This window comes from Vombatus ursinus, unplaced genomic scaffold (genome assembly GCF_900497805.2).
Source record: "Vombatus ursinus unplaced genomic scaffold, bare-nosed wombat genome assembly UNPS02014809.1, whole genome shotgun sequence".
In the NCBI taxonomy this organism is placed as follows: Eukaryota; Metazoa; Chordata; class Mammalia; order Diprotodontia; family Vombatidae; genus Vombatus; species Vombatus ursinus.
Window position 1 is genome coordinate 19549937 of NW_020954587.1, and position 17772 is coordinate 19567708.

A 17772-nucleotide genomic window follows, 5' to 3' on the forward strand; every position below is an offset into this window, starting at 1 on the left:
CCAAAGAGGCAGGTAGTTATATTTCTTTCAAACCTGAGGTCCTAGAATATAATATTCCTTAGATTTCTTGCAATGAATTTTATTACTGAAATTCACTTTAAAAGTTTTATTTTTTTACCTTGAAGTCTGGATCATTTAAATATATCTGGATTTTGGAATATCCATGGCATTTCTGATAACAACAAACTGCATCTGGATCTGGTGGGAATTTGCATTCTTCAATATGATTTTCCAATATCAACTAAAACCAGAATAAAAACCAGATGTTATGTTACGCTTTCCGATGAACATAGACTTATAAACAATCTAGGTTTCCTGATTCCAAAAATATTTTAGCTGAGAAATGATCAATTTTAAGTAAAAAACAAGAACACAATAAACTTTTAAATTATTACTTTAAAACTGATGAAAAGAGAGATGTGTAATTGTGGGTCAGGAGGAATGAAGGGGAGAAAATAATTTTGAAATCTTTTTCTGGGTTACAGATCTGCAAAACATTGCTGGCTTCAACCACTTAAAGTGCTATCAATAAATACATATATTAACAAGCATTTATTAAGGACTCCCTATGTGCGAGGCAAACTATGCTAAACACTAAGGAAAAAAATGAAAAAACACTCCTCATTCTGGAAAAGCTTACATCCTAACTAGGAAGAAAATACATATAAATAGGTACATAAAGATACATACACAGTAAATATAAGGTAACCTTAAGAGAGAAAAGCACTAGTAGCAGAAGTGATCAGAAAAGGAATTCTGCAGAAGGTGACATTTGAGCTGAGTTTTGAAGGAAATCAGAGATTCTGAAGAGTGGAAATGAATGGCTGGGTCAAAGGGTATGTATATCATACTGCTTTCAAAAATGTTTAGATCAGTTTGCAATTTTGACAATTTGTTAGACTGTTCCTCTTCCCACAGTTCCATTTCTTGCTATTTTTACCATTTTAATGTGTTAGGTGGTAACAAAAGATTATCTTTATTTGTATTTCTCTGATTATTAGGGAATTAAGCTTTTTCATGAGGCTATTAGCAATTTGCATTTTGTCCTTCAAGAATTATCTGTTAATTTCTTTTGACAACTGGGGATTATGTATTAGTCTTGTAGATTCCCTATGTAAGAACTACATTCAATATATTTACTGTAAAGTTTTTCTTAATCTGTTGCTTTTTCATTTTAGAAAACATTTTAACTGAATAAAATCCTTTTATTTTTCTATTATCAAACCTATAAATTATCTTCAATAATTTTCCATATGTTGATTTTTAAAAGCTTTTCTCTGTAGTTAATATACTATTCTTTTGTCTTCCAATGTCAAAATGATTTTTAAAAACACTTAAATTCATGATCCAGTTAGTTACTGTACTGTACGGGTTTTTCTATACCTCTAGGGACATAGCAATCCTGAGATTGTTACTTTGTGATCTTTGCTTCAGTAATCCCATAGATAATGTTGCTTCATTCTGCATATTTTCCAATTCTTTGGATAATTCAGTGATTTTTTTTTCAAATCGATACTTACAGTTGCTATGAGCTGTGCACAATTCCATTTTCCACCGAAATAAGTTTGCTGATAGTTGATTTTTTCAAGTTTTCAATTATAATCTCAATTTGTCATTTTCTCTATTTTTTCCTCTTAATTCTAGACTGAATTCCTGCTGTAATTTTTTACTTTCTTCTAGTTCTTTTAATTGGACTTCAGATTTTTACCAGAGTTAATTGCTGCTTAATTGCTTTCCCTCTGTCATTTACTCATTTCAGCATCTCTCAACCTGCATTAAGTGTCTCTTACATGCTAGTAGCTGCACTAGATGATGGGTTTACAAAGACAAAAGTGAACTCCCTACCCTCAGGGAGCATATGTTTGACTGAGAAAATAAAGCATATACATAAGTAAATACAAAATTTATTCAAAATAAATACAAGGTAATTTCAGAGTGCAGAGGCACTAGAATTTTGATGTATTAGGGAACCTCACTTTAGAGGTGGAACATGAACTAAAGAAGTGAGGGACTATATAAGGTGGGGGTAAGGAAGCAGTGCATTCCAAACCTGTGGGAAAGCCTATACAAAGACACCAACCAAGTCAAGGGATGGACTGCTATATATGAGAAACATTGTAGGCCTGTTTCATTTGTTACACAGTATTTTTAATTTTTATTTTATTGGCACTTCACTAATTTTCTATTTTGCAGATGTTTATTTTCTTCTATAGATTTTTAGTAATATTTCTTTTTGTTGGCATTTCTATTTGTTCTTTTCTGAGGGGGTATGGAACTGAGTTCCCCTTAACTCACATTCTTCTACCTAGAGTGGAAAGCCTATGCTAACATTTTAGTAGATGTGGTAAAATCTCCATTATATTTGCTGAAAAGAGACAAATAAAGCAATTCATTTTGGCATATCAGCTCTTTGTCCCTATTACTGTCCTCTTTTGACAGTGCTACACACCCCAGCATGCCTACCACTTTCTTCAACCAAACCTCTGCATTGCTGCTGTTCACTCTAGACCTTTGCCTCCTGGGATTTATTCTCATTGCTATCTCAGTGTGATGGAACAGGACACACTCCCAGGGTTAAAGTGTATCTACCAACCACCCAAAAAGTAACTTCACTTACCATCAGCCTGGAACCAGGATGGGAAAACGTTGATGATATTACTATTTTAAAAACTTAAGGCTATTTTTTCAACTTAAAGATATATACCATCAAATTCACTCTGGGAACGGTGAGGCTTCAACATATCAAATTCTAGAACAATTATGATGGAAAACCAGTATAGCAGTGTGCCTCAGCACACACAGAATGGAATTGAAAGAGGAAGAATGAGGTTCACCTTTTCCAGGCCTCTTGGCTTCAGCCACCACTTCAAAGATTAACTAATGGGTGATAAGAAAGCTTTGTTACAGTTGCTTGTCTATCTGAGTATAAATTGTGTATTATTTAATACAGCTAAAGGGAGAGGGGGAACAAGAAGTGGGGAAAAAATAGTGCTTCATTATCTCTCCATTGTCTTATATAGGAAAAACATTCAACAGTAGTCAGACTGATAAAAATAGTTTGATTGGACTATTTTATTTCCTATGAAATAGAAATCTTACTATAAAGAAGTATTTACCTGTAATTTCTCTGCTTGAGATTCTTCAATAATCACATTAGTTGTAGGCCATGTCAATACTCCAGGAATAAGTTTAATCATAGTCTTAGATTTTTGAAAATGACCAAGTGCATCTGAAAATCTAAAGTAAGAATAAAGAACAGGGCCATTAAAGGTGATACAATATAGTCTTCTCTTCCATTCTGATTTATTCATTCTATTCTCTTCTCTGAACTATTTTATCATAGTAAGTAATACATGCTTGAGCCCAAAAATTGTTCTCTAATTGTTTCATATGTATTCCTCTTGTCTTTGCAGCTAAGTTATAAGTTCTTTCATATCACAGATTTAAAGCTGGAAAGAACCCTAAAGACTATTTAGTACAATCCCCTCATTTTTCAGATGAGAAAACTGAAGCCCAGAGACAGTAAGTACAGACAAGTTAAAAAAGACAGGACCTGACCAAGTCAGGTCATAGGGAGGGGAAACTAGGAAAATACTCTCTGAAGTTTATAATTTCAGTTATAAATCTCCTAACTTTTAACTTTTGAAGGTTCACCAGAAAGAAGACAGAAGTTTGGGTTTCCTAGCCTCTCTCTAGGCCAAAGGGTTGAATTTTCTTCTCTGCCCTATTAAATTCTTGTCCAGAGCCCCAACATTCCCTAAAAATGCTTTCTCATTGTTCTCCTCAAGGAGTTTACAGCAGAGTATGAGGGGTAAGAAATAAACAAAATATTCTGTTATAACAGTATTACATGATAAGTTCATTAGAAAGCTACAAAATAAAGTGCTATGTGAAGTCCAAATGGGCAAGCATCTCGAAGGCCATGGAAAGAGATGGAATATCAGTTCTGGTAATGAAAGCAAAGTCCTTAAAGTGATTTGCAATTACTGGTGCTTTATGGATATTAATGTTAGAACGTTTCGAAAATTAGTACATGTAATAAATATTTAGTCATTATAGGCACTGGGAATACTCTACAATGGCTGTTCAATCATGATAGTATTAACATCAGCACAAAGCTCAAAAATATTGTGTTATACTCACCTATTCTTTTTTAAATATACTTTTCCAATTCCAAAATAGGCTAAGCAGTCAACTCCTTCATTGGGGTATTGCTCAATAATTCTCTTAAACTGATATTCGGCTTCTGATAATTCCTTTAATAGCAACAAAAATGATGATCACATAAACATAAAGAAGAAAAAAGCTTGGGAAAGCAGAAGGATCCTGGCTTCTAGAAGTGGCCAAGAGAACCTATGCAAGGGTGAATTAAAGTAGCATGAATGTACTTTATAGAACAGTGATGTGTCCACACAAACACACCCAGTGACCCACCCATACATGAATTCTATTATATGAAGGTTTAATTTTAGATGTTTTATTGCTATTATCTAGCTGAAGAATTTCTTCAGTATATACTTATATATGTACATGTCTTCCCCATTAGAGTGTAAGTACCTTAAGAGTAGAAATTATTGTATTATTTGTATTCCCAGTGCCTAGCACACAGAAGGTGTTTAATAAATATTGTTGATTAATGCATTTAACATTTAGTAATAGACTCTAACATAGCTTTTTTTAAAAAAGGACAGATTAAAAGCAGAATTCTATCCCTGTCACAGGATCTTTCCTTACTTCTACCTCTAACAAGGAAACAAAGCAAATATGCTAAGAAAAAAAAAGGAAAATAGTAATAAGTTTTTTATGTGAAAAAATTACTCCTCTATGTCTAGATACATATCTCCTAATCATGTCAAAATTTTAATTCATTTAGAACTCTTCTAAAACTTACCTCAGGCATTCCTATTCCAAGAAGAGAGATGGCATAACCATAGATTACTAGGACATAGTTAATAAGGGCAAGATTCAGTTGCTGCCAATGAAAAAAGAATTAAAAAAATGGAATTGAATTATTGAATTTTAGAGCTACAAAAAAATCATCTAGGGATCTCATTGATTTTAAAAATAAAGAAACTGGGGTGCATAGGTTAAGTGACTCACCAAGATCATAAGATGTTGTGCAAAAAAAGCCAATACTAGAATCTGTCTTCTCCTGATGCTCACTGCTCTTTCAGATTAACCCTTTTCACACTTACCTCACTAATTTGTACTTAACATTAGAAACATTAATTATGGTTTTCTAAAAAGACAGAATACTATGACTTTCAAGTACATCCTGAAACATGAAGTAGCCTACCTTGTATAGGAGCTATCCCTTAGAGATCTCTAGTGAATATGAATGATTTGCAATCAACATATTAATCTTTCACTTAAAATGAGTATTTTAAGTGGTCAGGAAGTGTTCTCTTGAATAGATTTTATAAGTTCATTTCAGGTTTTTTTTCAGCTAATGCCTTTTTTCCTATTATCAGCATCCAATGACAAATGAACACAGTTCTTGTCAAATTATCACAAATTTCAAATTAACTTAATGAATTTTAAATTTCAAATTAATAGGAGTCCAAATTAATTTCATTTAATTGCACTGAGAAGTACAGAGAAAAAGATCACAGATTAAAATCTAGATTTGATTAGAAAAATCCTAAAGATAACCTCAAAAGACTTAATACTTTCTATTCTACCATTCTTTCTCTAAAATATGCCTAATTGTTTCTGAATGGAGGATATGACCAGAGTTAGTGCAAGTTTAGAAGTAGCAGTAATAACAGTAAACATAACTTACATTTATATTACATTTTAAAGTTTATCCATTGCATTGTACACATATTTTCATTTAATTTTCTCTCCAAGTATTTTAAGAAAGAACAAGGAAATCAAATTAATATAAACTGAAGTACTTTAACAAGCTCACAGAAGGAATGGTATGGCATTACACTAAATCGGAAATGGTAAAGGGTTACCTTCTCATGGCTCTGAATTTTAGTTGTCAGTGGTCTTAATTAGGACTTATACTTGCTTTAAGTCTACTATAACCTTAAAGTTGTGATTTTTACCTACTATATAACACTATCTTTAATATGTGCTACTGCCAATAAGTATGATGTTATTTGTCAATTTTACCTTCAATTTATTGGGATCTATGTCACTTAACAACCGTGAAAAGGCTTTTGCTGCACTGCGACAATGTTGGTCCATCAAGGCTGTGCAACCTTCTTCGATGAGGGATTGCAGCATTTTTATCAATATAGCAAAATCCTGAAAAATTTAAGGAAACAATTTTTATTCTGATATATCAGGAATTATAAATTTCCTCTTTTAAGTTGTAACAAGGTGATAAATGCCTTATAATTTATAACTAGTTATGTTTATAGATACCCTTAACAAATATCTTCACAACACAAGATTTTATTAAAGGCATCCCTTCACAACTAATAGAAATTCATTTATAGAATTCAGTATTTATATTGATGAAATAAATTCCTTTTAAAGAATAGTACTGGGGGCAGGTAGGTGGCATAGTGGATAGAGCACTGGCCCTGGAGTCTGGAGGACATAAGTTCAAATCTGGCCTCAGACACATAACGCTTACTAGCTATGTGATTCTGGGCAAAGTCACTTAATCTCAACTGACTCACAATAAAAAAAAAAAAAAAGTATCTCCCAAACTCACAAAGCACAGAAGTGAAGTGCTATCATTTTGCATCCAATATCCCTGACACCATCACGAATCAGAAGAGGTGTTTCTTCTACCATTTTGTAGCAATTGAGTGTTGTCTGGCTTTACTAGGCTAAACACATACTGCCCTGATACATTTTCAGGAACCAACTGAAGTATTTCAAGCAAGAACAGCCATCAGTTAACTATCTATTTTAGTTAAAACTGATACAGGTACAATCCATTAAATTTCAGATCAATTTCTGACATTGGTACTGGTATTCAGTATTCATCAGGAACTCTGCCACTTTACAAGGATTTGACATCTCATTAATATATATATATCAACTAACTTGGAAGGAAATCATGAAGTCCTAGCTTTGTGCTTCTTGGTTAAATGGTTGATGGTAGTCTGGGGAAACTAGGAAGAGACAGTTCTGCCATCAAAGACAGAGATAGCCACTACTATTGGGCCAAGAGGATTTGCTTTATTTAGACCAATCAGAAAGCGAGAAGAGAGCTTGACGGCAAGAAAGAATGAGGAATTTCTACATCAAATATTGAGATTTCCAGATAGTGAAGTAGGCACTGGGTCTGAAGCTCAATGGGGAATGAGGTAATAACAAGGTCAAGACCTAATAGAAACAGGTCAATCAAGAAAATGGGTTCAAATAAAAATAAGGCCAAATTTCTTATAGCATGTAGGATTCACTTCTAAATTTCCCATATAATCTGTTATATCTTTGCTGAAAATAGTTTAATATTTCTGTACTGTATAGCACTAACCCCTTAAATAACCCTTTAAAAAGGGGGGGGGGATTTTATGCTATTTTGAAAGAGCAGGGCAAGAGAGAAAGAAAAAAAAAATCCTCTATCTTCTCTTAAAGCCTGAGCTGGATGATGAGGAAATCATTTCAGGCAAGGGAGGTGATGGCATGGGGGGAAAATGGCAAGGAGTACTAGGGGAAAGTTGTAGTATTTGCTGGATGCTTAAAAAAAAAAATGAGGTCCCCTGGTTTATCCTGAGTCACATGGCACCACAGTGGCTAAGATGGCAATCGTTACCAAATAATAACTTCAGAAGGACTTTGTAAATATCACAAATACCACAGTAAACATCCTCAAAAGAAAGATTAGGCAAATTTTTATACTATATTAATAACCTTTGTCGCAATGTTTTATCTTTTTGTTTCCATGGTTCCGCAGAACATTTCAAATTATATTCATAAGTACTAAAAGCTAAAAAGCACGTAAAATATAGGGATCCTTATTAACGTTGTAGATATTTAACTACTAAAACTGAGAATATGCTCTAAAAATAAGTAAAAAATAGAAGTGGAGGCCTAGAATTTTAGAACTAAAATAGACCTTGGAAATCATTCTATCTTATTTACAGATGAAGCAACCAGCAAAGGAACAAGAGTCTTTGAGGGGACAAGGTCTACAAATTCCCATCATTTTTCACCTTCCCACACTGCTGTATTCTATCACCACAGAGTAAGAACTGGAAGGAAGTACAAATGTCACCTCACCCAACAACATCATTTGAGGAAACTGAGATCAGAAAGATTAAATGACTTGTCCAAAGTGAATACTGGTAAAAGAATAAAGGTGGGATTCTAACCCAGGGATTCTTTCCATTTTATCACATTGCCTTCTATTTCCTGTATTTTTTTTTTCTGCCATAGAGAAAACATATGCTCACATATACGAGCACATTATTTTCTTCAACCTAGTATAGTAAGAATATTTCCTCAATTTTCCTATCATACTTTCAAAAATGTTCTTTTAATTTACACAGCGTAGTTTTTCCCTATTAACTTAGGTATCTTGAAATCTATTAACTTCCCTACTATAAACAACAAAGAAACTAATTTTAAAAGTTTGAAGTTAGACTGTCTTAAAAAGCTTCAGTAAAAAATAGCCTATCCTACTGAACTATTCAAAAAGCATATGTGATTTCTGGCACATCTTTGTAAAAGAGAAATGTGATTTCATAGTAGAATATTTCTAATCTATATTTGCTTAAAATAAAGAACTGAACTTCAAGTTATCCCATAGTTGTAAAAGTTTTTACAAAAAGTGACCAAAGATTTTTTTTAACCATATGTTGTACACAAAAAGTGCATCAGCTACAGAGTTGTGGTAAATATCTTTCAAAGAATAGGCAGTCTTTACTTGTAAAATGCTCTCAGATCTCACGCACTTCAAGTATAAATAATTGGTATTCTATAATAGCGCTAACTGACTTTATGAATAATTTTACAAGTTTATTTCCTCTATCACACTTTAGCTTTCTGACTACCATTAAGATGATCAAATTATCACTGGCACCAACTTTAATTTGGAATTCAGCCATAACACATTTAATAAGTTTTATATATAAAGATGAATAAATGAAATGTAAAATCAACAATGATTAGATATATTTATTTAGCAAAGAATAAATGAAAAATCTGCCAACATGTTTTGATCAGAATAATAATTTCTACTGAAAATATTTATTTCAATTAAGTAAATAGCAGTGGAAGGACATTTAAGGAACACTTGATTAGGAGTCAAGATCCTTGAGTTCCCATTTGGGCTAACACTTATTTGGTATGTAAACCTGAGAGAGTCTCTCATCCTCTCTGAGCCTAGTTCCTTATCTATAACTTATAGATAAGAAAGATAATTATTTCCATTATCAGCCTCACAAGATTGTGGAGAGACAAGCATGACAGAAATGTGAATTATTATTGTTATTGTTGTCAACAATAGTTACCTGTTGTACAGCTCTGGAAGATTTACTGAATTGTTTATCCAATAAGCTTTGCAAATCTATTTGTAAATTCAGTTGCAGGCTAGAATTTAAAAAAGATAAATTCAAAAGTTAAGCAAATCTAGTCAATCTGATAAAATGGCAATTGGTCCTAATTAATCAGGAAGCATTTAGCACCCATGATGCCTGGTATCATGTTAAGTTCTAGGGATACAAAAACAAAAAAATGAAACAGTCCCTGATCTTAAGGAACTTCTATCGGGAAACAACATACATAGAAGTAAATATATTCAAAATAAGTACAAGGTAAATTTTTTTTGAAGGGAAGAGCTGGGGCAGGGATAGATAAGGAATAGCTTCATGCTGAAGTTGCTTGAACAGAATTTTGAAAAAAAAACAAAAACAAAAATTATTAAGAGGCAGAAGTGAAGTGGAAATGCATTCTAGGCCTGGGACACAGTCAGTTAAAAGTACAGAGACCAGAGATGCAGTGTTGTCTATGAGAAACAGTAAATGGCTAGTTTGGCTGAACTATAAAGCGTGGGAAAAGAAGTAATGTATAAGGTTGGAATGGTAGATTTGGACCAGGTTCTGCAAGGCTTTAAAGCTAAACAGAGGAGCTTATATATGATGCTAGAAGCAACACAGTACAACTAGAGTTTACTGAGTAGGAGAGTGACACAGTTAGCCTTGCACTTTAGGAAAATCACAGAAAATATAAAAGGAAACACATATTCTTAAAAAGGAATTTTAAAGGGGCTTATAGTATACAACATAGCATCCTATTATGAATGTGGATATTAAATGCTATATGACATAATACTACAATACACTTAAAAAAGAACATATATTAACTTATAATTTGATTCTTTAACACAGAAAAAATTCCTACCTTGGCTTTCCCACATCATCGCTTTTGTTCTTTGATTTTCCTTTATATTTAGGGCTATGACCTATAGGCAGAAGAAATTTTGTTGTTTGTTTGTGGATAAGTATAAATGCTCATACAGAGATATTTAAATCTGAGAAGGAAGCACGGTGGAAAGCATTTGAATTAATATAATAAGAGAGAGAAGTTATCGTGTTGCTGGAGTATACCACAGAATAAATAATCAGATGAAGGTCATAGAGGGTTTCACAACAGAAACTTTTAGCACAGTGGCAAACTACATTAACATTGGGGCATATCAACTATTATGGCTTCTAATAAAAGTCTAGTTCTCCTGAAAGAAGAGGGCCTAATAAATTCTCTACTTGCTTTATTGGACAATCCCATGTTTCATAAAACAGAAAATACTATTCAACTTAATTCTTACCAACAAGGATGAACCGGTTGTTAACGCATAAACGGTAGGAAATTGGTAAGAAATTGACCATTTCTCTGTGCAGATAGTAGAGAATGTTGGACATTGTCAGATTTGTACTCTAGACTTTAGAAAAACAGATTTCAAAAAGAGTGGGGGAAATATAGGCAGATTTTTTTTTCCTTCTCCCTTATAAGCTCTGCTTCCTTCTCTTAATCTCTGAAAATAAATGTTTCTTTATGAACATGGTCGACTTCAGAAAAACCTAGAAAGACTTACATGAATTGATGCTGAGTGAAGTAAGCAGAACCAGGAGAATATTGTACACAGTAACAGCAACATTGTGCAATGACCAATTTTGATAGACTTAACTTTTCTCAGCAACACAAGGATTTAAAACAATCTAAAAGACTCATGATGGAAAATGCTATCCACATCCAGAGAAAGAACTATGGAGTCTGAATGCAGATAGAAGCATACTATTTGCTCTCTCTTTTTTTGTTTCTTCTTTCTTGTGATTTTCTTCCTTTGGTTCTAATTCTTCTTTACAACATGACTAATGTGGAAATATATTTAATATGACATACATGTATAGTCTATATCAGATTGCATACTGTCTTGGTGAAGGAGTAGAGAAAATTTAGAACTCAAAATCTTATAGAAGTGAATGTTGAAAACTAAAAACAAATAAAATTAAAAAAAATAAAAAGCATGTGAGTAAGCACACAAAAAGGAAAGAAACAAAGAAAATAAATGTTTTTAGAGATATAGGACACATCTAGAAATGTAGGATGACTTGGTTCTCTATCCTCTCTCTACTCTTGTTTTTCCTCCTATTTTGGCAAGTTCTACCATATAGATAACTTATATTTCGATAAATCCAATAGGATAATAACAAAAAAAATTTTATGCAGCTTCTTAATCTCAATACCTTCTCTCTGAGATTATTCTCAATTTATCCTGTCTACAGCTTGTTGTACATATGAAGTCTTTTCTTACAAGTCAGCATAGAAATGATCTCTGCTCTCCTTTGAACTATCACACTATTATCCATTCTATACAGTTAATTTGGTAATTAATCACAGGCTTTTTTCTTCTTCTGTCTTGAGCACTGTTTAATTATCTCATCACTTATATTTTCCTGTTTTTATTCCTTATTTTCTTAATTAGATTTTGTGTCTCAGTTTACCCTGATTTGATCGTAACATTTGTACTATAAAGCTCATCTTCCCTTCTGTCTACATATAAGACATCCTTCATATCTGGAATATATTGCTCTTCAGCTCTCCCTCTTAGAATCTCTTGCTTTCTTCAAAGCTCAACTCAAGAATCACCCCCTGAGGGAAGTTTTTCCTGTTGCTCCACAGTTGTTGGTGTCCTTCTTCCTCCCTGCAAATTACCTGGCATTTATTTATCTATATTTAAGGTGGATGCCTCAACAAGAGTGTGAGCTCCTATAAGGTAGGGACTATTTCATTTTTGTCTGGGTATTTCTAGTGCCTGCTACATAGAAGGTATTTAATAAATAGTTGTTTAGTTGAATTGCTGAATGCAACTAATAGTGGAAAAATTAAGAGTTAAGGAGATGGTATATGATATCATGCAGGAAATATATAATAAGAAAAGGTGAGCTGGTTATATAGCAAGAGTGAAGTATAAGAAATGGCTAGCTAAATAACTACACTGTTATCTCTGAAATGTTAAAAGACTTTGAAGAAGGCCTCAAGGACACTGGATGGATCCTCTATGAAGGATTTATTTAAGGCCATACACATGAATCAAAAAAGGATGAAGAAGCCTAAATGGATTGTGATATTAACTAATGAAATATTGCTACATCAGTGAAATCATATAGTGTTAGACAATATAGGGGTAAGAAAGAAAAAAAATCTGTTTTCTTACTAGCTCATATCAAAGGGCCAACTGTCCTCATTAATGAAGTAAAGATCCAGAGGTAACTTATACTAAGGTAAGAAAAATCGTGCCACTTGTTTTAAGGATGGTGAAAACATTCCACTTCTTTTATTTTAAGCCCTGACTAGAGGTTAAGTGCACTTTTGCACTGCGACACAGGGTTGGAATTTTTTTAAATGAAAGAAGGTAACCACATTCTATAACCACCTTCTATTAAAAAGTAGGAAATCATACAATGAATTTTAGAAAGTTTTCCACAAAAATGTAGCCATGTAAGCTCTGAGAAATCCCACTGATGAGTTAGGTTTCCAAAACTAGTTAGAACCCCCTTGGAAGTCAAAAAGGATTTTTCAATGTCATCAGCTCAAGCTTTTACCAATTTGTTCCCCTGCCCCCCTCCCTACTCCTCAGAGGCTATCAGATGGGAATCATTCGGGTTTTGCTGCTGTTATTAGTCATTTCAGTCATGTTTGACTCTTTGTGACCCCATTTAGATTTTCTTGGCAAAGATACTAAAATGATTTGCCATTTCCTTTTTCGGCCAGATTTGAACTTGTGAAGATGAGTCAACCTGACTCCAGGCCTTGCACTCTATCTACTGTGCCATCTAGCTGCTCCATCATTGAGTTAGCCAGCCTAAAGTGGCTTTCAGAAAAGCGTATTTCCTAATGTGGTGCAGTAAGAACAGGTACCCCAAATGTTTGTGATACAGTATCCCACAAGAACATTCAGAGCATAGAGGTAAGTGGGCTTAAGCTTGTCAGAAAGTACATGTGGCTCTTCATTGCTGCAGGTCCCTTTCTCCATTTACTGGGTGCTAAAGATGTTCCCTTTAAGCGTCGTGTAGTTTCTTTCCTGAGTTCCTTGTAAAGCCCTAAGATCAATTGGCCCTAGATTCCCAGTGTAGACGCTACTGCCATGAATGCAGTGATGCTGTGGGAAGATGGGAAATTCAAAATCCCTTGTACCTTTTGAAGCTTCCAAGGCCTTTGACGTATCTCTCTCTTATTCCTCCCTCACTGCCCAGGAAGTTCCCTCCTAGGTGGGGTTCAGTTAGAACACCACGCTCACCCCAATTTCTGGAATCCAAACCATTCCCCGGTTGTCTATAAATTATCAGACAATCAAGACTCCTCAGCCCATCCAAACACAATTCTTGGATTTCTCATTCCAGTTGGAAAGCTTTTTAGAACTGTCTAAGGCCTATCAGAGATGGACGGATTGATTGAGATGCATTGTCACCTAGCTAAAGTAGAAAGGCTTACATGGGGGCATGGTTTCAACTCCATACTTAGAAAAAATTAAACCCCTCAGAATATGGTATTAAAAAGGGTCAACTCCAATTATTTGGAAAATTCTTATCAGGAAGACTTAATTGCCCTTTGTAAAATTAAGCATTTTCCTCATATTACCACAGTCTTAAAAAAACCAAAACACAACAAACACATTGGAATTGACCCAAACAAAATTAAGAGGCAGCCCTAAAATTAAAATTAATATGCTCCTCCTTTCCTGTTTGGGTTTTCGTGACAATCTCTGTGTGTGACAGTACTGGCTACTGGCTGGAGACAAATGGTCTTGCTATGTGAAACCACTAACAGAAGATGGGTAGAAGTGAACTAAACTAAAAAAGCTGTACTAGACAATGGCAAATATGGACAAGGTTAATGGAAGTTTTTGAAGCTCTTTTTTTCTAAGTGAACTTGTGACTTCATTAAAATACCCACAAGTGTTCCACTTCTATGTTCAAGAACTCTGAAATTCCCTATCTGATCATGATCCCTTCTCACTCCACCCATCCCTCTGCCTTGCATCCACCAACCCTGTTCTTTGTCCTCACTGTGACTTCCAACCCCTCCACCTCTCAGCTCTCTCCCAGGGAATCACTCCTGTGCTAGCTACACTCTCCACCCTTCCCCATCTTAACTTTTTGGAAAACCAGCTGAACTCTACATTGTTCTCTTGCCCCTTATCCTATGGAGGATCTTGCCCTGCCAAACCTCAGACTTTGATTTCTTCTACTGTCTACTGCCTCTACTCTTACTCACAGACTGCAGAATGAAGCCAGAGAAAGATATCTTAAACTCAATATGTAAAAACAACTAATTACCTTTCCCCCAAGTCTTCTTGACTTCCTAACATTTCTAGTATCACTGAGGGCAGCAGCACCTTCCCAGTCACCTAGGCTTACAATCCAGGTGTGTCATCCTCTCCTCCTCACTTTCTCATCCCCCATACCTAATCAGTTACCAAGTTCTTCACATCTCTAGGATAAGCTCCCTTTTCTCCTTTGACAGCACCATTACCCTGGTACAGGTCCTGCTGGTTGGTTTCCCTGCTTAAGTCTCTCCAAGTTCATGTTCTCCAGTCCATGCTCCACTCAGCTATCAAATAAACTTCCTCAAGCACCCCCCACTTAATAAACTCCAGTGAATCTCCATTTCTTCCAGGTTCAAACATAAAATCCTCTGTCTGGCTTTTAAAGTCCATTATAATTTGGCCCCTTCTTTCCTTTCAAGTCTTATTACACCCAATTCCCTCCCCAAATACCATGTAATTTAGAGACATTGGCCTCCTTTTTGTTCCTCAAATAAGATACTCCATCCACATGATTCTATATCTTTTCACAGCAGGATGGTGCAGTGCAACACTATTTAACTTAGCACCAGATTTACATATGAAATAGAAAAATTAACCTACCTGGTGGCAACTCCAGAGGATAGTCTTTATTTTCTGATTTCAAAATTTCACGGGATACCTACCCATGACAATAAATGAGATTGTTAAGAAAAATATGCTAATAAAAAAATCTATCATGCACCTGAAACAAATAGCCATTTTTCCCACTCATATATATTAACACTGCCACCCCTCATAAATTCCCTTCTCTAGTTTGAATAAATCTATTTCTTTATAGATTCTACTTTTCTGGTCTTTTAATCATTGCTGTTCCTGTTCTCTGTACCCCTTCCAGGTATTTTATGTCTCTTAAATTGCCAAGATAGGGACAAAATTCTCTAGTAAGAGTCTGACTACTACTGTGTACTGGTGTAAAGACCATTTAATGGATCCTACACACTTTTGTTCCTGTAAGTCAGCATGTTTTCATTCTAAACATCTTAAAATTCTACCATTTCCTCTAATTTCCAATCACACTTGCTGTCACTTCTTGAGGAAGAACAAGATTCACAAGAGGTAAGGGTGGTGATCAGTTATGTTTTTACCCACTGACTTACAGATTAAAATCTGGCTAATGGATCATTATAGATTTAGATCTGGAAGGACTCCTGGCAATCACTTAATCCAAACCCATTATTCTACAGGTAAGGAAACTAAAGCTGATTAGAGTGGAAATGATCTGAGCTGGGTCACACAAATAACAAGCAGTCAGGATTACAACCCAGGTCTTCAGAATCCAATCCAGAATTCTTTATACTGTACTACAGTACCTCCCATTGCTATGATGCATTAAAGAATCTTGCCAAGAATCTTTTAGTTGCATTTCCCATGGAATTGGTTTCTATAATTAGAAGCATTTTAAATTACTGGAAGTAATTTTCAAAGAAAACAAATATAATAAGATACATAGTATTGTGAAATAAATTTGTGATCATATTTATATATGTATGTACATACACAGACACAGATGCATAGCTTGATTGATCTACTTAACAGCATTAAAAACTCCCCAATTTCTTAAAAGGTTTTGAAATCTAATAAGGGTAAAATAAGTCTAAAGTCTCCATGAGGTCAAAGAGAGAACACAACAAACAACATGGATGATTTTCCTTTGCAGATAAAAGTAGACTGTCTAACAAAAAAAAAAAAAAAAAGATTCCTCTCTTATCAACCTACTAATTCTGACTAATTAGGCAGTACCTTAGCTAAGGCCACTCCCTTTCTTCAGAATTAGTTTCATTTTTATGACATGACATTCATGACATGACTTTTTGGCTTCTACACCTTCGCCCTTTCTTGAAACACTTGTCACTTGCATAATTTCCTGTTCTGGGAATAAATGTAAGTTGCTTCCCTAGTTTATCCACTAATCTTTCAATTAAGGCACATAATATTACGAATAAATGCTTGAATGCCCATAGGGGGATAGTACTATAGTTACAGGCTAGGTCCTATATACATTTTTTATCATTTGGAAAGAGCGTTGGAGTTGGATTCAGAGGATGTGTGTTAATTGGGCTAATCATCACTTAAAATCCTCTAAGCCTCAAATTCCTCACCTGTAAAAGGAAGGGGTTGAACTAGATGGCCTCTGAAGTCCCAGTTAAAAATCTATGATATTTCAAAACTATTTTTTTATACCCTCAAACACACCAAATCTGATGTTAACTTAGAGACTCGTATGCAGCTCAAAAGGTTTCTTTTTACAACTTCCTAAACAAGTTTTGCTACTCTAGCATCAATAATAGAAACATCAAAGATCAATGCAGATCTAAACATTCAAATTAACTCCATCATTAAAGAAACAACGAGTGAAGTCATCCTTTAGAGAGGTATGGGACCTGGAACAAATTATTCCCTCTCAACAAATAATCTATTTAAATATAGACATATAGGTATAAAACCAAAATGAACATTAAGGATAGCTTTGAAGGGAAGTCACAAAGTGCAATGTGAATGGTGTACAGGAAGGGAGAAGCCAAGTGGGGAGTAGGGGTGAAAAGTCTCTTTGCCTTGGGAATGGTGGTAATGTTTACAATGTGATAATATGAAATATAAGCAACTTTTTTAGAAGCAGATGGTAGTGCTGCTTCCTTACCTGCCCAGGCAACAGTGGTTCAGTTCCTTTAAATAAAAGAGTTTCACTCCAGTTCACCATATCCTAGGAACAGCTCTGGGCAGTGTGACTGCTGTATTCTAGTCTTTATATGTTTTCTGGTTTCTCAACATTTTTGCTGACAATTTAAGTTTGTACTACAGGGAAATAAACTTTTTATATTCAGTTTCATTTCTGTGTACATATTCCATCTAAATGAAGTACAACATTGATGTAAGATCTTGAAATACCATCTTACAAAAGAACTGACACTAGGGACAATGGAATTTAATTCTGAAGTCTTAACCCTTTCCTCACAACTCATTTTCTTTACTGAGCATCATCCTAGGAAAATAAGAAAAAA

At 34.5% G+C, this 17772-nt stretch overlaps 1 protein-coding gene across 7 annotated transcripts in view; it reads right to left on the reverse strand.

Annotated features, from left to right (window-relative positions):
- The window catches only part of TTC3 (tetratricopeptide repeat domain 3), a 145168-nt gene that overhangs the window by 72893 nt on the left and 54503 nt on the right, over positions 1–17772 (reverse strand). For 6 of the 7 annotated variants that reach the window (XM_027875434.1, XM_027875435.1, XM_027875438.1 and 3 more), the window contains exons 15-22: positions 15335–15392; positions 10309–10369; positions 9420–9498; positions 6121–6255; positions 4892–4972; positions 4144–4256; positions 3117–3237; positions 119–241 (exon numbers count right to left, since the gene is read on the reverse strand). In XM_027875434.1, coding sequence (XP_027731235.1) covers positions 119–241; positions 3117–3237; positions 4144–4256; positions 4892–4972; positions 6121–6255; positions 9420–9498; positions 10309–10369; positions 15335–15392 — 771 coding nt within the window. The remainder of the gene's footprint in view (positions 1–118; positions 242–3116; positions 3238–4143; positions 4257–4891; positions 4973–6120; positions 6256–9419; positions 9499–10308; positions 10370–15334; positions 15393–17772) is intronic. The other variant, XM_027875436.1, reaches the window with a different exon arrangement.